At 39.5% G+C, this 23858-nt stretch overlaps 1 protein-coding gene across 3 annotated transcripts in view; it reads left to right on the top strand.

Moving 5' to 3' along the window:
* Nucleotides 1-2908, top strand: part of LOC146863448 (uncharacterized) — a 145094-nt gene extending 142186 nt beyond the window's left edge. For all 3 annotated transcript variants that reach the window (XM_085642883.1, XM_085642882.1, XM_085642884.1), the window contains one exon: nucleotides 268-2908. In XM_085642883.1, the coding sequence (XP_085499009.1) occupies nucleotides 396-1955 (1560 nt within the window). In that variant the 5' untranslated portion in view covers nucleotides 268-395 and the 3' untranslated portion in view covers nucleotides 1956-2908. The remainder of the gene's footprint in view (nucleotides 1-267) is intronic.
* Nucleotides 2909-23858: the final 20950 nt, after the last annotated feature.

Below are 23858 nucleotides of genomic sequence, written 5' to 3' on the forward strand. Positions count from 1 at the left end.
TCTTAGTATGTAAAAGCACGAAGAGACCAGAGAATCGACTTGTGGCTTATAGTTCAGCTTATCATCTAAAATGACACCCAGATGTTTTGCCTTGGCCTCTGGGATGGGCAGGGATCCCTATAGGCTCAGTCTGTAGAAAACAAACTGATTTATTATTTTTCTATTTGTTATGTCTTTATCAACTTTGCATTAGATTAGTATGTAGAATGCTATTTAAGATTGTGTACACAATTGAAATATGTATAAAATATTTAAATCTCTCAACAGATCACAAGCTCAGTTCGGCAAAGAATTTTCTGAAGAAAAGCATTCAGATTGAGAAGGAAAAGAGCAAGCCATCCGTTCACAAACTTCATCTTCGAAGACAGAAGATTGACAGGGACGGATATCGTCAGATGTGCACTTTTGGGCCACAGAAATCTACTTACAATGACAAGGTGATCATGTTACTTGGAGCAACAGGATCAGGAAAAACCACTTTAATCAATGGGATGGCCAACTACATCTTAGGGGTTGCGTGGGAGGACGGTTTTCGATTTAAACTAATTGATGAAGAGACCAATCGATCACAAGCAGAGAGCCAAACTTCGTCAATAACTTCGTATCACCTCATTCACCAAGAGGGTTTCCAAGTGCCAAACTCCCTCACTATTATAGACACACCAGGATTCGGCGATACTAAGGGCATCGACAGAGACAGGTTCCTCGTTGAACAGATTAGAGAGTTCTTTTCTACACCTGGTGGTGTTGATCATCTAGACGCAGTATGCTTTGTAGTCCAGTCCTCATTGGCTCGTCTCACTCCTTCACAGAGATATATATTTGATTCCATCCTCTCTATTTTTGGGAAAGATGTGGCCGATAACATACTCGTACTGATCACCTTCGCCGATGGTCAAAAACCTCCAGTGCTGGAAGCAATTAGAGTGGCAGAGATGCCTTGTCCGAAGGACAACGGTACCCCTGTCCATTTCAAATTTAACAATTCTGCCCTGTTTGCTTACAATAGATCTGATGAACTCATGGAGAGTGCTGAAGAAGATGAAAACTTTGATAAGATGTTTTGGAAGATGGGTGTGAACAGCCTCAAGAAGTTTTTTACTGAACTAAACAAGCTGGAAACCAAAAGCTTGCGGTTAACCAAGGAAGTTCTTGATGAGCGCAAGCAGCTTGAGGTCATCGTAGAAGGTCTGCAGCCCCAAATCAAAGGTGGTCTGACAAAGCAGGAGGAGATCAGGAAAACAAAAGCCATCTTGGAGCAGAACAAGGATAAGATGAAAGCCAATGAGAACTTTGAGTATGAAGTGCCCAAAACTGTAGCAAAAAAAGAGGAAATAACTGGTTTCATAACTAATTGTCAGAGGTGTCACCAGACCTGTCACTATCCATGTGGGATTCCTGATGATGGTAAGAAGTATGACTGTTGGGCAATGGATAAAGATAGAACTTGCCGTATTTGTCCAGGACATTGTATCTGGAGTGTTCATTTCAATCAGAAATACAAATGGATTTTTGAAGTTGAGATTGAAAGTGGAACTTACAAAGAGTTAAAAGACAACTACGAGGCTGCACGTGGCGAAGTGATGACGGCTGAAGGGATATTTCAGCAGCTGAATGAGGAGCTTGCTTGCGTTGAAGAGAAAGTTGTAGACCTCATTGACGAGTTGTCTCAGTGTCTCCGGAGACTAGAAGAAATTGCCCTGAAGCCAAACCCACTCTCAACGCCAGAGTATATTGACCTGCTGATCCTGTCCGAGAAAGAGGAAGCCAAACCAGGCTACATGGAGCGCATTCAGTCGCTGATGGCCATGAGGGAGCGGGCCATGCTGATTGCAAGCGTCTCTGCAAGAAAGCAACTAATGCCAACAGAGCAGGCCCCACTCAGTTCTGCGAAAAATACCAAGAGGGGTTTCTTTCGGTATTTCGATGTTCGAAGTTGGTTTACATATAAATAAAGATCTCTTGGTTAAGGTATTGACATGCTTCTAATCCAAAGTAAATCTCCCCATCAATGCTTACTTTAAAGCTGAGTATCACAGCTGTGACGTGAATAGTTTCATTCGAAGAAAGGCTACTCAGGTTCTGCGTTTGCCTAACTTTAGTTAACATATGTCTAGGACGCACAACACTGACTATTGATTCTTGTCTCTTGTGTCAAACATCAGAGACATCAACATGGGGTATTAAGGACCTTGCATGATACTTTAATGAATCTGGAGTACTGAGACAAGATGTATGGGAGACAGGATCCAGAAAGAAGGGATGCAGGGTAGGAATGATGAAAAGTTTATCAGAAGACAATATTCAGATGTTTAAAACGTGTTGTAGACAGATATTCCCAATATTTCACTCTGACCTTAAAAGTTTGTGTTTGCTGCATGAAGCTCTCGATTGATTACCTTTATTTGTTTTGCTTCCTGTATTTTGAGTCACACCTTTTCTCTGTTCTTATGCTTGAATATACCTGCAATTGTGATTTGTCTTCTGTATCTCCAGTAAAAACTCAAAAGCGCACTTTGTTTTGTCAAAATTTCCAATAATGGTTCACTTGAATTTGGTATTAGTGTATAGATGTTAATTTTTATTTCTGCAAGCAATAAAATGTCCTAAGCAAGATATGAACGAGGAAACAAATATCAAGAAAGACATAGAATCTTTAAAAGTGTCTATAACAAGATTGTCATAAGCCACATTCCATTAGAGTTGAGTTTAAGATTGTTTCTTTCCACAGGTTACATCCACAGATTGCATGCTATCACAAAACATCTTCACCTGTTATATTCTTTAAAATCCTGTATGAAACATTTACCTTGAATTAAACCTTTACTTTTCCCCTCCCTTATTCATTTTGAATGCCCCTCTGCAATCCTTCTACATGCCTCTTCTGTATATAAATTGCTCCAAATCCCGTGCTTGTCTGTGTTAAGTTTTTTAAACCATTATAATATTAATTCCAGCAAGCATTTGCTTCTCACATAGCCCCTTTTAATGGTCACAATTAAGTCATTAATGTACCACAAAGAAACTGGAGTAGATGACTGGAATGGTTCCCTATAGCATGCAAGACTAACTCCAATAGCTAAGGGGATTGACCACTAACCTTGGGGTCCTTGCAGTAAAGCTCTTCAATGCCTCATCAGGGGTAGTAAGAGCTATATAAATGCAATTTCAAGCCAATTTAATAGAGGCTAGCTATTAACCATTTATCACTCACTGGAAATAATTTGAGGGAAACAGAAAGAGTATCACATGTAAGTACAACAGTGACATGTGAAAGTGTATAACGTTAAAAGCAAAGAATTGTACAAAACATGAGAATAAAGGATGGGGAGAGGCTTATAGTAACCGAACAGGGTAAGGGAAAGTGGTGACATGGCTTGTGAGGGAAGGAGGGAGTAGGGGGTCATACATATCACTTGCAGATGTAAACAAGCACAGGCAAAGTGCTTCTTTGTTGAGTGTTTGTGTAGTTGGCTGACTGAGCTGAGGGCTCAAATAGAGGGGAGATTAAAGGGTGAATGCATGTATGACTAAAGGGGCAAAGGAAGCGTGCGGGGCCACAGTTGGGTAGTAAGGCTGTGGCAGTGGGGCCAGAGTAAGAGAAAGGACCTTGAATGGGGGAGTTACTGACTGCATCGGTCTAATAGTGATGCCATGGATGGATGTGTGGCTTGATGAATTCTTGAGTGGATGAACGGGGGGGAGTGGAGTCAGAGTAAGAGAAAGGCATTATTGGGTGAGTTACTGACTGCATCGGTCTAATAGTGATGCCATAGATGGATGTGTGGCTTGATGAATTCTTGAGTGGATGAATGGGGGGAGTGGAGTCAGAGTAAGAGAAAGGCAGTTAATGGGTGAGTTACTGACTGCATCGGTGTAATAGTGGCGCCACAGTTGGACTGGTAGTTTGATGAATGCTTGAGTGCATGAATGGATGAATGGGGCAGGGCTGTAGTGCTAATATCACAGCCTTTCAAGAGTTTCCAGCAGATCCAGCTTCATGCAGCTGGTGAAGCTGAAGTTACTGGGTAAGAGCCAGCCTTTGGTGGAAGCAATGGCAATCCCATGGCAGCTGATAAAGGCAGAGAGTTAAGATAAAGGCGCTAAGCTGCACGCCTTTGGTGGCCAAGTGAGTCACACAGGTGGGGTACAGCTAGAAACCTTAGGTTTCTACAAAAGGGTCCTGTGGCAGGCAAGAGGTGTACGGTGCAGGAAGGCGGTAGTTTGGAAGCTGCACAAACTCCATCGGCAGGTTGAGGTTCTGCAAGCGGAGGCAATGTGTTACAGTGCATCAAGGTGCCAGGGTAGGCTGGCGCTGTGCAATAGAATAATATGTCAGTGAGGGCCAGAGGATGGCAAACACTTTGAACGCGCTTAAATGGACTAGTTCAGCAGGGTGCTGAGAACAGAAACCACAATGGTGCAGGAGTGATAAGTAATTTCAGAGGATAGTATTGGTGAGGCTGGTGCGCAATGCAAAACTGTGAGGAATATTGGTGAAACTAGTGAGTGATGTGAGAGAAGATGGCAATTGTGAGGCCATTGAGTACTGTGAGTGTTATTGGTAGCTTTGGTGATAGTGATAAATCATGTGAGCGTGCAGTGCGGATGTGAGTGTGATGGTAGCAAGACTGGTGAGTGACGTTGCTGTGTGATGGAGGGTGATGGTAAGGTTGTGGTAAGTCTTGCAAGAGTGAAATATGCTGTGATGGTGAGTGACAGGGACTGTGGAAGTGTGATGGGCTGTAATGATGAATCTGGTAATAAGTGCAAGACTGGGATGTGTTGTGATGGTGAGGCTGTGCTGAGTGAAGTGCTGGGTAGTAATGTTGAGTGACAGTGGAAGTGTGATGAGTTGTAATGATGAGTCTAGTAAGTAGAGAAATAGGGGGATGTGTTGTGATGGTGAGCGATGTGACTGTGATGGGGGACAATGGTGAGACTTGTGAATGACAGAAACTGTGACAATGTGATAAATTGCGATGATGAGGATGTGTTGCGATGTGATGCTTGCAACAATGTGATCAGTACAGATGGTGAGGTTGTGGTGCGGTTGTGGTGAGGGGCATGAGAATTCGGTGGGGTACATTTACAAGAAATGGCTCTCTGTTGTTTTCACGCAGCGGAGCGTCAAACTTTGTACTGCCTACGTACGCCCATTCCCAATGCCATGCTAGCGCTGTATTTACAATACGGTGCTACATGGCGTTAGGAACAGCCAGTGGGCGAAAAAACTGATGCTAACATGAACATCAAGTCTTTAAAAAAAATGCATGCTACTGTGAAAAAAGTGACGTTTGGACAATTAGTGCAATGAAAATTGCGCTAGCTGGCCAAGTATCACATTTCTAGTGTGAAAAAAATAAATAAAAAAATGCTGCTAAGGACAAAAAATAAATAAAACACAAACCTAGATGCAAAATGGGGCAGCCTGGAACCAGCACAGCACAGGACAAGAACACCCCCAACCCCACTAACAGACAAGGTGATGAGCCAGAGTCCAAGGGGAAGAAGAGGAAATGCAGGTTCAGTGAGGAGGCGAATGGTGAGCAGTCTACATATCGACTTTTTAATATCGAGGGACATAAATATCGAGTTAAAAATATCTAAAGTACAAAATATCGAAATAGATAATATCGATGTGAAAAATATCGTATTTTTTTTTTAATTATATGTCGATGTAAGTGATATCGTTAGTAATAATATCGACATGTTAAAATATCGTTATTGTATGTTTAGAAAATATTTTGAAGTTGTTTGTATAAATTGTTAAAATGTATATAATATGAGAAATATTTATATTGTTTTAGGGGCGGGATCTTGGGTTATAGGAAATAAGGGTGGGGAGTGTTTTAAAAATATTTATTAATTTTGTAATATATTTTTAAATTTAATTAGAAAATTTGAAATAAATTTGGCATTTTATGTTTAATTTTAAGAGCTGGATGTTGGGTTACAGGGGATAAGGGTGGGGAGTGTTTTTAAAATGTTAAATATTTTTGTAATATATTGTAAAATGTAATTATTAAATTTGATTTAAATTTGAAATTTATATTTAATTTTAGGAGCGGGATGTTGGGTTACAGGGGATAAGGGTGGGAAGTGTTTTAAAAATGTTTAGATATTTTAGAATTTTTAAAAAAATTTATTTATAAATTTTAAATGTAATTTAGAATTTTATATTTAATTTTAGGAGCGGGATGTTGGGTTACAGGGGATAAGGGTGGGAAGTGTTTTAAAAATGTTTACATATTTTAGATTTTTTTAAAAAATTTATTTATAAATTTTAAATGTAATTTAGAATTTTATATTTAATTTTAGGAGCGGGATGTTGGGTTACAGGGGATAAGGGTGGGAAGTGTTGTAAAATTTTGAATTTAATTTGGAATATTAAATAAAATTTATTTCGAAATTTGGAATAAAAATTTGTTTTGTATATTTTCTTTTAGGAGTGGGATGTTGGGTTATAGGGGATGAGGGTGGGGAGTGTTTTAAAAATGTTGATTAATTTAAGAATAATTTGTAAAAAATATTTAGAAATTTAGAATGTTATATTTAATTTTAGGAGCGGGATGTTGGGTTATGGGGATAAGGGTGTGGAGTTTTATAAAATTGTGTAAAATTTAGGTAATATTGTATAAAACATATTTATAAATTTTGATTTAGATTGTAAAATTTTAAAAAAAAATTAGGAGTGGGATGTTGGTTTATAGGGGATAAGGGTGGGGAGTGTTTTAAAAACGTATTTTACATTTGTAATATTGAGTAATTTATAATTAAAAAAAATATATTATAATATAATATTTCTGGATGAATTTTACATTGGGGAGTTGGATTTGTAGAGGATAAGTGTGGGTATTGTTTTATGTAAAATTTTGAATAATGATTAAAACTAACCGTTTTTTTATATATTTATATTTATATATTTTTATTGTACCTACTGTAATTAAATACATATTGGAGTGGGAATATAAAATTAATTAAGATCAGTATACATGATCTAGTGTAATTAAATATATTTAGGAGTGGGAATACTAAATTAATTAAGTTCAGAGTTTTGCACCTACCCTAATTAAATATAGATTGGAGTGAGAATAGTAAATTTATTCAGTTCAGTGTCCAGCACCTACCCTAATTAAATATAGATTGGAGTGAGAATAGTAAATTAATTAAGTTCAGTGTCCAGCACCTACTGTAATTCTATATAGATTGGAGTGAGAAAAGTAAATTTATTCAGTTCAGTGTCCAGCACCTACCCTAATTAAATATAGATTGGAGTGAGAATAGTACATTAATTAAGTTCAGTGTCCAGCACCTACTGTAATTCTATATAGATTGGAGTGAGAATAGTAAATTAATTAAGTTCAGTGTCCAGCACCTACTGTAATTCAATATAGATTGGAGTGAGAATAATCAATTAATTAAGTTCAGTGTCCAGCACCTACCCTAATTAAATATAGATTGGAGCGAGAATAGTAAATTAATTAAGTTCAGTGTCCAGCATCTACTGTAATTCAATATAGATTGGAGTGAGAATAGTAAGTTAATTAAGTTCAGTGTCCAGCACTTATCTTAATTAAATATAGACTGGAGTGTGAATAGTAAATTAATTAAGTTCAGTGTCCAGCACCTACCCTAATTAAATATAGATTGGAGTGAGAATAGTACATTTATTAAGTTCAGTGTCCAGCACTTATCTTAATTAAATATAGACTGGAGTGGGAATAGTAAATTAATTAAGTTCAGTGTCCAGCACCTACTGTAATTCTATATAGATTGGAGTGAGAATAGTAAATTTATTCAGTTCAGTGTCCAGCACCTACCCTAATTAAATATAGATTGGAGTAAGAATAGTAAATTAATTAAGTTCAGTGTCCAGCACCTACTGTAATTCTATATAGATTGAAGTGAGAATAGTAAATTAATTAAGTTCAGTGTCCAGCACCTACTGTAATTCAATATAGATTGGAGTGAGAATAGTCAATTAATTAAGTTCAGTGTCCAGCACCTACCCTAATTAAATATAGATTGGAGTGAGAATAGTAAATTAATTAAGTTCAGTGTCCAGCATCTACTGTAATTCAATATAGATTGGAGTGAGAATAGTAAATTAATTAAGTTCAGTGTCCAGCACTTATCTTAATTAAATATAGACTGGAGTGTGAATAGTAAATTAATTAAGTTCAGTGTCCAGCACCTACCCTAATTAAATATAGATTGGAGTGAGAATAGTAAATTTATTAAGTTCAGTGTCCAGCACTTATATTAATTAAATATAGACTGGAATGGGAATAGTAAATTAATTAAGTTCAGTGTCCAGCACCTACTCTAATTAAATATAGGTTGGAGTGAGAATAGTAAATTTATTAAGTTCAGTGTCCAGCACTTATCTTAATTAAATATAGACTGGAGTGGGAATGGTAAATTAATTAAGTCCAGTGTCCAGCACCTACCCTAACTAAATATAGATTGGAGTAAGAATAGTAAATTAATTAAGTTCAGTGTCCAGCATCAACTGTAATTCAATATAGATTGGAGTGAGAATAGTAAATTAATTAAGTTCAGTGTCCAGCACTTATCTTAATTAAATATAGACTGGAGTGGGAATAGTACATTAATTAAGTTCTGTGTCCAGCACCTACCCTAATTAAATATAGATTGGAGTGAGAATAGTAAATTTATTAAGTTCAGTGTCCAGCACTTATCTTAATTAAATATAGACTGGAATGGGAATAGTAAATTAATCAAGTTCTGTGTACAGCACCTACCCTAATTAAATATAGATTGGAGTGAGAATAGTAAATTAATTAAGTTCAGTGTCCAGCACCTACTGTAATTCTATATAGATTGGAGTGAGAATAGTAAATTAATTAGGTTCAGTGTCCAGCACCTACTGTAATTCAATATAGATTGGAGTGAGAATAGTAAATTAATTAAGTTCAGTGTCCAGCACCTACCCTAATTAAATATAGATTGGAGTGAGAATAGTAAATTAATTAAGTTCAGTGTCCAGCATCTACTGTAATTCAATATAGATTGGAGTGAGAATAGTAAATTAATTAAGTTCAGTGTCCAGCACTTATCTTAATTAAATATAGACTGGAGTGGGAATAGTACATTAATTAAGTTCTGTGTCCAGCACCTACCCTAATTAAATATAGATTGGAGTGAGAATAGTAAATTTATTAAGTTCAGTGTCCAGCACTTATCTTAATTAAATATAGATTGGAGTGGGAATAGTAAATTAATTAAGTTCTGTGTCCAGCACCTACCCTAATTAAATATAGATTGGAATGAGAATAGTAAATTAATTAAGTTCAGTGTCCAGCACCTACTGTAATTCTATATAGATTGGAGTGAGAATAGTAAATTAATTAAGTTCAGTGTACAGCACCTACTGTAATTCAATATAGATTGGAGTGAGAATAGTCAATTAATTAAGTTCAGTGTCCAGCACCTACCCTAATTAAATATAGATTGGAGTGAGAATAGTAAATTAATTAAGTTCAGTGTCCAGCATCTACTGTAATTCAATATAGATTGGAGTGAGAATAGTAAATTAATTAAGTTCAGTGTCCAGCACTTATCTTAATTAAATATAGACTGGAGTGTGAATAGTAAATTAATTAAGTTCAGTGTCCATCACCTACCCAAATTAAATATAGATTGGAGTGAGAATAGTAAATTTATTAAGTTCAGTGTCCAGCACTTATCTTAATTAAATATAGACTGGAGTGGGAATAGTAAATTAATTAAGTTCAGTGTCCAGCACCTACTCTAATTAAATATAGGTTGGAGTGAGAATAGTAAATTTATTAAGTTCAGTGTCCAGCACTTATCTTAATTAAATATAGACTGGAGTGGGAATAGTAAATTAATTAAGTTCAGTGTCCAGCACCTACCCTAATTAAATATAGATTGGAGTGAGAATAATAAATTAATTAAGTTCAGTGTCCAGCATCTACTGTAATTCAATATAGATTGGAGTGAGAATAGTAAATTAATTAAGTTCAGTGTCCAGCACTTATCTTAATTAAATATAGACTGGAGTGGGAATAGTAAATTAATTAAGTTCTGTATCCAGCACCTACCCTAATTAAATATAGATTGGAGGGAGAATAGTAAATTTATTAAGTTCAGTGTCCAGCACTTATCTTAATTAAATATAGACTGGAGTGGGAATAGTAAATTAATTAAGTTCAGTGTCCAGCACCTACTCTAATTAAATATAGGTTGGAGTGAGAATAGTAAATTTATTAAGTTCAGTGTCCAGCACTTATCTTAATTAAATATAGACTGGAGTGGGAATAGTAAATTAATTAAGTTCAGTGTCCAGCACCTACCCTAATTAAATATAGATTGGAGTGAGAATAGTAAATTAATTAAGTTCAGTGTCCAGCATCTACTGTAATTCAATATAGATTGGAGTGAGAATAGTAAATTAATTAAGTTCAGTGTCCAGCACTTATCTTAATTAAATATAGACTGGAGTGGGAATAGTAAATTAATTAAGTTCAGTGTCCAGCACCTACCCTAATTAAATATAGATTGGAGTGAGAATAGTACATTAATTAAGTTCAGTGTCCAGCACCGACTGTAATTCTATATAGATTGGAGTGAGAATAGTAAATTAATTAAGTTCAGTGTCCAGCACCTACTGTAATTCAATATAGATTGGAGTGAGAATAATCAATTAATTAAGTTCAGTGTCCAGCACCTACCCTAATTAAATATAGATTGGAGCGAGAATAGTAAATTAATTAAGTTCAGTGTCCAGCATCTACTGTAATTCAATATAGATTGGAGTGAGAATAGTAAATTAATTAAGTTCAGTGTCCAGCACTTATCTTAATTAAATATAGACTGGAGTGGGAATAGTACATTAATTAAGTTCTGTGTCCAGCACCTACCCTAATTAAATATAGATTGGAGTGAGAATAGTAAATTTATTAAGTTCAGTGTCCAGCACTTATCTTAATTAAATATAGACTGGAGTGGGAATAGTAAATTAATCAAGTTCTGTGTCCAGCACCTACCCTAATTAAATATAGATTGGAGTGAGAATAGTAAATTAATTAAGTTCAGTGTCCAGCACCTACTGTAATTCTATATAGATTGGAGTGAGAATAGTAAATTAATTAGGTTCAGTGTCCAGCACCTACTGTAATTCAATATAGATTGGAGTGAGAATAGTCAATTAATTAAGTTCAGTGTCCAGCACCTACCCTAATTAAATATAGATTGGAGTGAGAATAGTAAATTAATTAAGTTCAGTGTCCAGCATCTACTGTAATTCAATATAGATTGGAGTGAGAATAGTAAATTAATTAAGTTCAGTGTCCAGCACTTATCTTAATTAAATATAGACTGGAGTGGGAATAGTACATTAATTAAGTTCTGTGTCCAGCACCTACCCAAATTAAATATAGATTGGAGTGAGAATAGTAAATTTATTAAGTTCAGTGTCCAGCACTTATCTTAATTAAATATAGACTGGAGTGGGAATAGTAAATTAATTAAGTTCAGTGTCCAGCACCTACTCGAATTAAATATAGGTTGGAGTGAGAATAGTAAATTTATTAAGTTCAGTGTCCAGCACTTATCTTAATTAAATATAGACTGGAGTGGGAATAGTAAATTAATTAAGTTCAGTGTCCAGCACCTACCCTAATTAAATATAGATTGGAGTGAGAATAATAAATTAATTAAGTTCAGTGTCCAGCATCTACTGTAATTCAATATAGATTGGAGTGAGAATAGTAAATTAATTAAGTTCAGTGTCCAGCACTTATCTTAATTAAATATAGACTGGAGTGGGAATAGTAAATTAATTAAGTTCTGTATCCAGCACCTACCCTAATTAAATATAGATTGGAGGGAGAATAGTAAATTTATTAAGTTCAGTGTCCAGCACTTATCTTAATTAAATATAGACTGGAGTGGGAATAGTAAATTAATTAAGTTCAGTGTCCAGCACCTACTCTAATTAAATATAGGTTGGAGTGAGAATAGTACATTTATTAAGTTCAGTGTCCAGCACTTATCTTAATTAAATATAGACTGGAGTGGGAATAGTAAATTAATTAAGTTCAGTGTCCAGCACCTACCCTAATTAAATATAGATTGGAGTGAGAATAGTAAATTAATTAAGTTCAGTGTCCAGAATCTACTGTAATTCAATATAGATTGGAGTGAGAATAGTAAATTAATTAAGTTCAGTGTCCAGCACTTATCTTAATTAAATATAGACTGGAGTGGGAATAGTAAATTAATTAAGTTCAGTGTCCAGCACCTACCCTAATTAAATATAGATTGGAGTGAGAATAGTAAATTAATTAAGTGCAGTGTCCAGCACCTACCCTAATTAAATATAGATTGGAGTGAGAATAGTAAATTAATTAAGTTCAGTGTCCAGCACCTACCCTAATTAAATATAGATTGGAGTGAGGATAGTAAATTAATTAAGTTCAGTGTCCAGCACTTATCTTAATTAAATATAGACTGGAGTGGGAATAGTAAATCACTTAAGTTCAGTGTCCAGCACCTACTCTAATTAAATATAGGTTGGAGTGAGAATAGTAAATTTATTAAGTTCAGTGTCCAGCACTTATCTTAATTAAATATAGACTGGAGTGGGAATAGTAAATTAATTAAGTTCAGTGTCCAGCACCTACCCTAACTAAATATAGATTGGAGTAAGAATAGTAAATTAATTAAGTTCAGTGTCCAGCATCAACTGTAATTCAATATAGATTGGAGTGAGAATAGTAAATTAATTAAGTTCAGTGTCCAGCACTTATCTTAATTAAATATAGACTGGAGTGGGAATAGTACATTAATTAAGTTCTGTGTCCAGCACCTACCCTAATTAAATATAGATTGGAGTGAGAATAGTAAATTTATTAAGTTCAGTGTCCAGCACTTATCTTAATTAAATATAGACTGGAGTGGGAATAGTAAATTAATCAAGTTCTGTGTCCAGCACCTACCCTAATTAAATATAGATTGGAGTGAGAATAGTAAATTAATTAAGTTCAGTGTCCAGCACCTACTGTAATTCTATATAGATTGGAGTGAGAATGGTAAATTAATTAGGTTCAGTGTCCAGCACCTACTGTAATTCAATATAGATTGGAGTGAGAATAGTCAATTAATTAAGTTCAGTGTCCAGCACCTACCCTAATTAAATATAGATTGGAGTGAGAATAGTAAATTAATTAAGTTCAGTGTCCAGCATCTACTGTAATTCAATATAGATTGGAGTGAGAATAGTAAATTAATTAAGTTCAGTGTCCAGCACTTATCTTAATTAAATATAGACTGGAGTGGGAATAGTACATTAATTAAGTTCTGTGTCCAGCACCTACCCTAATTAAATATAGATTGGAGTGAGAATAGTAAATTTATTAAGTTCAGTGTCCAGCACTTATCTTAATTAAATATAGATTGGAGTGGGAATAGTAAATTAATTAAGTTCTGTGTCCAGCACCTACCCTAATTAAATATAGATTGGAGTGAGAATAGTAAATTAATTAAGTTCAGTGTCCAGCACCTACTGTAATTCTATATAGATTGGAGTGAGAATAGTAAATTAATTAAGTTCAGTGTACAGCACCTACTGTAATTCAATATAGATTGGAGTGAGAATAGTCAATTAATTAAGTTCAGTGTCCAGCACCTACCCTAATTAAATATAGATTGGAGTGAGAATAGTAAATTAATTAAGTTCAGTGTCCAGCATCTACTGTAATTCAATATAGATTGGAGTGAGAATAGTAAATTAATTAAGTTCAGTGTCCAGCACTTATCTTAATTAAATATAGACTGGAGTGTGAATAGTAAATTAATTAAGTTCAGTGTCCATCACCTACCCAAATTAAATATAGATTGGAGTGAGAATAGTAAATTTATTAAGTTCAGTGTCCAGCACTTATCTTAATTAAATATAGACTGGAGTGGGAATAGTAAATTAATTAAGTTCAGTGTCCAGCACCTACTCTAATTAAATATAGGTTGGAGTGAGAATAGTAAATTTATTAAGTTCAGTGTCCAGCACTTATCTTAATTAAATATAGACTGGAGTGGGAATAGTAAATTAATTAAGTTCAGTGTCCAGCACCTACCCTAATTAAATATAGATTGGAGTGAGAATAATAAATTAATTAAGTTCAGTGTCCAGCATCTACTGTAATTCAATATAGATTGGAGTGAGAATAGTAAATTAATTAAGTTCAGTGTCCAGCACTTATCTTAATTAAATATAGACTGGAGTGGGAATAGTAAATTAATTAAGTTCTGTATCCAGCACCTACCCTAATTAAATATAGATTGGAGGGAGAATAGTAAATTTATTAAGTTCAGTGTCCAGCACTTATCTTAATTAAATATAGACTGGAGTGGGAATAGTAAATTAATTAAGTTCAGTGTCCAGCACCTACTCTAATTAAATATAGGTTGGAGTGAGAATAGTAAATTTATTAAGTTCAGTGTCTAGCACTTATCTTAATTAAATATAGACTGGAGTGGGAATAGTAAATTAATTAAGTTCAGTGTCCAGCACCTACCCTAATTAAATATAGATTGGAGTGAGAATAGTAAATTAATTAAGTTCAGTGTCCAGCATCTACTGTAATTCAATATAGATTGGAGTGAGAATAGTAAATTAATTAAGTTCAGTGTCCAGCACTTATCTTAATTAAATATAGACTGGAGTGGGAATAGTAAATTAATTAAGTTCAGTGTCCAGCACCTACCCTAATTAAATATAGATTGGAGTGAGAATAGTAAATTAATTAAGTGCAGTGTCCAGCACCTACCCTAATTAAATATAGATTGGAGTGAGAATAGTAAATTAATTAAGTTCAGTGTCCAGCACCTACCCTAATTAAATATAGATTGGAGTGAGGATAGTAAATTAATTAAGTTCAGTGTCCAGCACTTATCTTAATTAAATATAGACTGGAGTGGGAATAGTAAATTAATTAAGTTCAGTGTCCAGCACCTACTCTAATTAAATATAGGTTGGAGTGAGAATAGTACATTTATTAAGTTCAGTGTCCAGCACTTATCTTAATTAAATATAGACTGGAGTGGGAATAGTAAATTAATTAAGTTCAGTGTCCAGCACCTACTCTAATTAAATATAGGTTGGAGTGAGAATAGTAAATTAATTAAGTTCAGTGTCCAGCACTTATCTTAATTAAATATAGACTGGAGTGAGAATAGTAAATTAATTAAGTTCAGTGTCCAGCACTTATCTTAATTAAATATAGACTGGAGTGGGAATAGTAAATTAATTAAGTTAAGTGTCCAGCACCTACCCTAATTATATATAGATTGGAGTGGGAATAGTAAATTAATTAAGTTCAGTGTCCAGCACCTACCCTAATTAAATATATTTTGGAGTGAGAATAGTAAATTAATTAAGTTCAGTTTGTAGTGGGAGTAGTAAATAAATTAAGTTTGTTAAATAGCAATTATTATAATTAAATATAGAGTTGAATAGGAACAGTTAAATTACTTTGTTTTAATTTACAATAATTCTGTAGATTTTAGTTTTTGTTGGATAAAACATAGAAGTTATATCAGAATGCAAATTGCAATTTTTTGTATTAAATAGTACAAAGGAAAATAAGATATTTTTTATAGTTGTTGGAATGTATATTAATTACAGAGAAAATATTATTTATTATTAGGCATATTATAATAATTTAATCATTGAAATAAACATGTAATAAAATAATTACTATGTAACATTTGTATTATTGTAATAATTTTTGTAGAATGGATATATATTTTTGTAATGTATATTTTGGACATTAATATATGAACAGAATATTTGTTTTCTGATTTTTATAGCTGTTTAATATTTTTTAATTTATATTGTGTACTGTCAATATCTTTACACTTTATTTGAATTTATAATAAATTGTATGTTTAGAAATATATGATTAATATATTTTAATTATTAATATTAATATTAGATAAATAATATTGAAAATGTTTACATTTTACAATATTTATTTATATTTTTAGTTCTGGTATGTTGTAGATATATTATATTAATTATATCATGTTCATATATTTTTTTTTGGTAATATATACATTTTTATTATTATATTAGTAAAAATATTTATTTTATTATATTTATTATTATAAGTTAAATAATTTTCACATATATAAAAAAAATAGGTATTATTTTTGAGTATTTAATTCTAATGTTTTACTAATTTTTAAAGTAATGTGTAATGTTAAATAAATAGTTAGGACATTTATTGGTATTTTTTTAGTTGTTATGTTTGTTTGGGTCTTTTATTTAGTAACCGCTCGCTGTTGTTTTGGGTTATTTTGGTAGAATCCAGGTCGCGGTTGGGAGCTGTTTCGCGTTTGAGAAGGTAAGAGGTATTTTCTTTATTATTAAATAGTTTTAAGTGTTTTGTGGAAGTAGTAATGTTGTAATAAGTGTGTATGGAGTGATGTTTTAGAAGTTAGGGTGTTAGTAATAGTTTGTATACGGTTTTATAATTTACGTTGGGTTCCGTGTTTGCGGCTTTGTTAGTGTTTTGTTATTTAGGTGTGTTAAAGTTTTATAGTTTTTGAATAATGTTTGTAGTGATGTTTTTAGGTGCATTATGTGTGTTTGTGTGTGGGTGGGAATGTTTGTTTCTGTTTTGTAGGTTTTACGGAGAAGATATTTTCGTCTCTTTCAAACACCGTTTTTTTTTTAAAGGAAGTGTGTATTAGTTGTGTTTACTAATATTTATTTTACACTTCCTTTATTGTTCGGGTTTCCAGGAGCGGTTATTTATCTTTTTAATATTTTTCAGGATTTTTATGGTTATTGGATTGTCGTTTTTTGGCAGAGACGATTATTTCGAAAAACAGTTGTATTTTTCCATTTTATTTGGGTTCATTTTTGATACCTATGGATTTTGAACTACCTGGATTTATTTGGAAGGAATGTTATTATCCTATTGGAGCAACTAGACAGGTAAGTTGATTTAAATATTTTAATTGTGGGTGGGAAAATATTCTATTTTTATTATTGTTGTTGTGTACTTGTTTTGTTTAATTATGTTGTCTAAATATATGTAGATATAAATTATTTATATATTTTAGACCACATAATTAAATATGTGATATTATAAAGTGGTTTCTTTATGTTGTGATAGTTGTTTTAGTAGAATTGTGGGTTAATATTTTTGAAAGGGTTTAGAAGAGAGTTTGAGCTATTGTATTTAAGTACTCAAGTCCTCTTGTGGATGGGTATAGCTGTACCTGTTGTTGTAGGTAATTATACATTTGAGTAGTTTGTCTAGATTGTTTTGGTTTTAATTGTAGGACAGATTGTTGCATTCTTAATTCTTGGAAACTTTGTTCCTTTTGTATGGCAATTAGTAGTTTTTGTAGTGTTGGAGTTGTTCTCCCAGTAGAAGTTAGGAATGCATTATGCCAGCCCTCGACTGCGTTGTTAGTTTTGGATTGTTGGTTGAGTGTACTTACATATACATTCCACCAAGGTATTTGGAACTTTGGCTGACGTCTATGGCCTGATCTGTGTAGTCTCCCCACCCAGGTATCCTCAAAATAATCTAAGAGGGGAGATAACTTTAGTTCATTTTGCTTGTAGAATGGACTTTCTAATAAAAGATTGTAATGTTCTGCAACATCTGTGGTTGGTACATAAGCTAGGGCTGTTAGAAGTTTTATTTGATGTGCAAAAGTTATATTTGTGGCATATTCTACACTTAGGTGCCAATTCCGATCCGGTAAAAAAATTCCCCGTCCGACTCGTATCCGGATTTTTTTCCGTCCGAATCGTCAAAGTAGCGTACAAACTGCCAAGTACGATTCGAACGGAAAAAAGTCCATACGAATCGCATTGGGAAGATTTCCCCACACGTCCTCGGGTCGGGAAAAGTCACCGACACGTCCCCGGGCGAGAAACCCACCGTGCGGAAAAATAAAGTCCGACTGCGCAAGTACGATCCCTCCCGTCCTCCCCATTTCACAACCGTACGCAAAAAACACCGTCCGAACCGAACTCCCATAGCAACCATGGAGACATGTGCCCGCATACGCGCCGAACACCCCACCACCCCCCGCCCGCGTATGTACGCCCCGAACCCCCACCCGTGTATGTACGCACCAAACACCCACCCGTGTATGTACGCCCCCGAACCCCCCCAGCCGTGTATGTACGCACCGAACCACCAGCCGTGTATGTACGCCCCCGAACCCCCCCCAGCCGTGTATGTACGCACCGAACCACCAGCCGTGTATGTACGCACCAAACCCCCCCCCCAGCCCTGTATGTACGCACCGAACCACCAGCCGTGTATGTACGCCCCCGAACCCCCCCCAGCCGTGTATGTACGGACCGAACCACCAGCCGTGTATGTACGCACCAAACACCCACCCGTGTATGTACGCCCCCGAACCCCCCCCAGCCGTGTATGTACGCACCGAACCACCAGCCGTGTATGTACGCCCCCGAACCCCCCCCAGCCGTGTATGTACGCCCCCGAACCCCCCCCCAGCCGTGTATGTACGCACCGAACCACCAGCCGTGTATGTACGCCCCCGAACCCCCCCCCAGCCGTGTATGTACGCACCGAACCACCAGCCGTGTATGTACGCACCAAACCCCCACCCCAGCCGTGTATGTACGCACCGAACCACCAGCCGTGTATGTACGCACCAAACACCCACCCGTGTATGTACGCCCCCGAATCCCCCCCCCAGCCGTGTATGTACGCACCGAACCACCAGCCGTGTATGTACGCACCAAACCCCCACCCCAGCCGTGTATGTACGCACCGAACCACCAGCCGTGTATGTACGCACCAAACACCCACCCGTGTATGTACGCCCCCGAACCCCCCCCAGCCGTGTATGTACGCACCGAACCACCAGCCGTGTATGTACGCACCAAACACCCACCCGTGTATGTACGCCCCCGAACCCCCCCCCAGCCGTGTATGTACGCACCGAACCACCAGCCGTGTATGTACGCCCCCGAACCCCCCCCCAGCCGTGTATGTACGCACCGAACCACCAGCCGTGTATGTACGCACCAAACCCCCACCCCAGCCGTGTATGTACGCACCGAACCACCAGCCGTGTATGTACGCACCAAACACCCACCCGTGTATGTACGCCCCCGAATCCCCCCCCCAGCCGTGTATGTACGCACCGAACCACCAGCCGTGTATGTACGCACCAAACACCCACCCGTGTATGTACGCCCCCGAACCCCCCCCCAGCCGTGTATGTACGCACCGAACCACCAGCCGTGTATGTACGCCCCCGAACCCCCCCCAGCCGTGTATGTACGCACCGAACCACCAGCCGTGTATGTACGCACCAAACCCCCACCCCAGCCGTGTATGTACGCACCTAACCACCACCCCACCAGGGAATGTACGGACCGCACCCCCACCAGTGCATGTACGGTCCGTACTACTGTGGCGTACGCATACGCCAGCGCCCATATTGTGATCCGGACCGTACAAGCGCGTGTACAGTCCGTACTACTGTGGCGTACGCATACGCCAGCGCCCATATTGTGATCCGGACCGTACAAGCGCGTGTACAGTCCGTACTACTGTGGCGTACGCATACGCCAGCGCCCATATTGTGATCCGGACCGTACAAGCGCGTGTACAGTCCGTACTACTGTGGCGTACGCATACGCCAGCGCCCATATTGTGATCCGGACCGTACAAGCGCATGTACGGTCGGTATCACTGCTTGTGGGGTGCCCTAGGGCGTGGAACGCACCGTACCTGTGTGTAAATGTATGAAAACACATAGGGGACACATGAGGGACAAGTATAAGGGCCTAAATGCCTGATGGTTGCCATGGAGACTGAGTTAAATTTTTGAATTTGAGCACCAGGTGCACAGCAGAAGTCAGTTTGAAAGAATCTACATTGTTGCAATGTGGATGTTGACTTGACATCATTATCAAAACTGAAACCATGCAAAGCCACACACTGGGGTAGGTTTGAAGGGATTGGATGAAACGTAGGATGCTAATGTGACTGACCAATCAATCTGTACTCCTATACATGAACAGGCCAGCCAGGCATATATAAGGCAGCCAGGTCCCATGAGAGAGCACTTGCCTGCACATCCATTCATCCATGACCACTGCTGCTGATAGTGATTCCTCTGGCACCATGTCCAGGACTGTGGAGAGGTCACAGCCATTCACCCAGGAGGAGAACCTTGCCCTGATAGATGTGATCCTCCCACAGTTCCAGAGCCTGTATGGTCGACCAGGGGTTCAGGTGAGTGCAGACTCCACTAGCTTAGACTGTGCCCCTTTTGTGTGACAGTGACTTCTGGCATTGTGTCCATGTGTGACAGACATGCACTGTTGTTTGGAGTGGGTCCCAGGGTGTGGAAGGCCTCATGTCACCCATGCAGAGCATGCTGTGTTTCCTGTGTGCACTCCTCACTTGCATAGTGCCTACTGTGACAATGAATGCAAGGTGCATGCCACATTCTGCCTGCATACTCCTCCTGGGGATGTTGTTTCCACAGTCCTGATGTGATCCTGTGTTCCCCCCAGTGTGACAGGTGTCAGTACCCATGGATGTGTGTTTGTTCAGTGTACCTGTGCTGTGAGTGTCCAAAGGCCGTGTTCGTCCCCTGCACATTGGTGTGTGTGTTAGTCCCCTGTCATGTGGGTGAGTGCATATGGGGAGTGTTGCACACAAGCAGCATGAGGGATGGATATGGCCTGGCCATCGGATGTGAGCAGGGAGCAGTGCTGTGTGCATGCCGTGCTGAGCCAGCCCCACACCTGTGACACCCCCGTCTACTGGCACATGGGCAGAGTGAGGTGTGTACCCGCAGTTGGCAATGCCATGTGATTGTCCTGTACCTGTGTGTGTCTGTGTACTCTGCTGAGGTAGCATCAGTGTGCTGGGGCAGGTGACTGCTGTGAGGTGCTGTACATAATCCTGGTGTAGCCTGTGAGGCACAGTGTGATCCCTGGTCAGTGAGTGTGTGGTACCCCTCATGCCACCCGTGTGCTTCCACTGGCACGTAGTGCATTTGGCCTTCCACAGTGGATAATGTCCCTATGACAAAGGTGCAATTAGTTGCATGCATACCATGGCCTGTTCATAATGAGGATTGTTCTATATGTGTGTCTCTGTGTCTTTGCTCATGTGGATTAATGTATTCTCTCTTTTGCATCCTCACAGGTAGGCGCCATTGCCAAGGGGGAGATCTGGAGGGAAGCCGTCAGTGCCGTGAGGGGTACAGAGGGTCGGAGGCGGAGCCTGTCTCAGGTGAGGAAACGCTGGCAGGACATCCGGTGCTGGACGAGGAGGATTGCACGGCTCCTGCTGGGGGACTCACCTGAGAGCCGTAAGAACCGTGGCCGCCGTCGTCTGACCCACATCCAGAAGCGTGTGCTGGCGGTGGTCTTCCCCGATATGGACAGGCGCCTACAGGAGAGGCAGCAGCAGGAAGGGGGTAGGTACATGTGTGTCAGTTGTGTGTCCCCAGCCAATGTAAGTGTGCAGTTGCATGGATACACTGCCAGGGTTTGATTGTGCAGTGCGTCAACTTCTCCACAAAGTAGCACAGTGCTGTTCTCACTCCCTCCCTTCCCCTCCTTGCAATGTGTTCCCTGGTCTGTCGCCACTCTTGCACAAGGTTATTTATGCAGGCAGTTCATGCAGGTGCCCTATGCTATCAGCATCATGTGTGGGGGTGATGTGCCACAGGTATGGGGACCTTGCGTGTGCCATGGCCAATTTCAGTCATTGTGGTGTCCATGTCACTTGGCACTGATTGTGAATCACGACATAGGGGTGTGTCTCCAAAATGTACAGCCTTCCAGCATGCATGTCCAATTGTGTGCCCTCTGACATGATGTGCCTGAGTGGGAGGCCTGCTAAGTGCAGGGACGGTTGCTTAATTTGCAGTCATGTCCATCCTGGACCATGGAGGAGTGTGGGCACTACTGTGCCCTGGGGCACCTCTTCCTAGGTATCATGTGCGTCATCCAACAATATGGCCATTCACTGTGTCTTTGCCATGGGTTGCGTAGGGTGGCATTGTACCCTGGGCTCAACTGTTAGGACCTACAGGTTGCTACATGTGTCCACTGTACAGGGGGACCCATTTTGCTTGTGCATACTCACAGTGGGCATTACCTGTGTGTGTTGTTGAGACAATCTGATGATGTTTGCCTGTCAATGATGTGTGGACATGGCCACCAGGGGCTGTGTGTTTACAGTCATGAATTAGTGGAGGCCATGTGTTTCCATCCCAGAGTAAGAGGTGTACATACTTTCTCCGTCTCAATGAGATTGTCTCAGGTGTGGGTGGTTTGTGCGTACAAGGCCTACATGTCAGAAGCTTCATCCTCCTTGCTGGGTTTAGCCTGTGTGTGATGTTTGACTGGACATACGCTCAAGGTGCAGTGACCCTGTCATGTGTGGCCTGGTTTCATGTATTGCCTTTGCAGCATGCGGCAAGAGTAAATGGATATGATTCATGCTCATCCCTTTTTGACGACGCAGTGTGGTGCAGGTGCTGTGCACATTTGTCCCCAGAGGCTGACTCCTCTCTAAAATTTCAGGTGCAGTGATTTGCTGTTGTGTCATGATCTCCATTGTGTCTCAGTGGCATGGTGGGTAGAAAAACTGTGTGTTCCATGGCCTACATGTGTACATTGTTTTGTAGGTGTTACTCCTGTTGCTTTTCAGGCTATGCAATGTGACCTATGTATATTTGACTCATGTGACATAAGTGTACAGGTGTCTGATTTTCTCCTGTCTCTTCACCTTGCCCACAGCATCGCCGGGGGACACGGAAGGAGACACTAGCACGGACCGGGAGGAGAGATTGAGCACCAGTACCAGCAGTGCTGTCCTGTCTGGCACATGGAGTGGCACGGAGGCCGAAGGGAGTGAGGCGGAGGACCTGTTGACTGCCAACACAGACTATGACGCAGACGGGTCCGAGGCTGAGCTCCCAGAGGTGGCGGAGTCTGCCCCCCCAGCTGATGGCAGCCCTCCACATCCCCCCGCCACCTCAGGTTCCATCACCGGCCTCCCACATGCTCGTGGCCCTTCCCTCCGTGCTCGGTCCCCACATGTCTCCTTCCTGCCAGGCACCGCACCCCCTGCCCCTGTCACCACTGCTGCGGTGAGTGCGGAGTCTGTGGACATCCTGAGGCAGTTGCAGGTTGGTCAGACTGCGATGCTAAATGTCCTCCATGCCCACACCCAGGTGCTGACCCAGATGGAGGCATACATGGAGGGCATGTCGGCTGCGCAGTCTGACCAACGGCAGTTGCTGAGGTCCATAGACTCCACACTGACTGCAGCACTGGATCTCCTGCAGCGCTGCGTAACACCCCCTACCCCTGCCCCATCCACAATTCCCACTCCCGTGCCTGTCCCACGCACATCCAGACGTCAGCGTGCACGCACCCCAACAGACACAGGCACCACACCACCAGGGAAGTCGAAGCGCACACCTCCTGTCACGCACACACAGGGTGAGGAAGGCACACCCACTGGGTCGGGGGGGAAACGTAGAACACGCAGCCACAGTGGGAGTCCGCATTCCACACAACCCACTCCCTCCAAATCCACTCCCCTTAGCTCTCCTGGCCAACAGTCAGTGACAGCATCATCCACTGCGAGTGTGCCCCCCAGCCCCAGGATGACACCACCCCGCAAGCGGTGGAGGCGGGACCCGGCCAGGGGAGTTGAGTCCCCCACCCTGTCCACACCCTCCCCCAGTGGCGCTGCGACCCATCCCTTTGCCCCCCCCCCCTCCTTGGGGCCTGTGGTTGGATTGGGTACGGGGGAGTCGCTGGGGGA

Source organism: Triturus cristatus, chromosome 2_2, assembly GCF_964204655.1.
Source record: "Triturus cristatus chromosome 2_2, aTriCri1.1, whole genome shotgun sequence".
Classification (NCBI taxonomy): domain Eukaryota; kingdom Metazoa; phylum Chordata; class Amphibia; order Caudata; family Salamandridae; genus Triturus; species Triturus cristatus.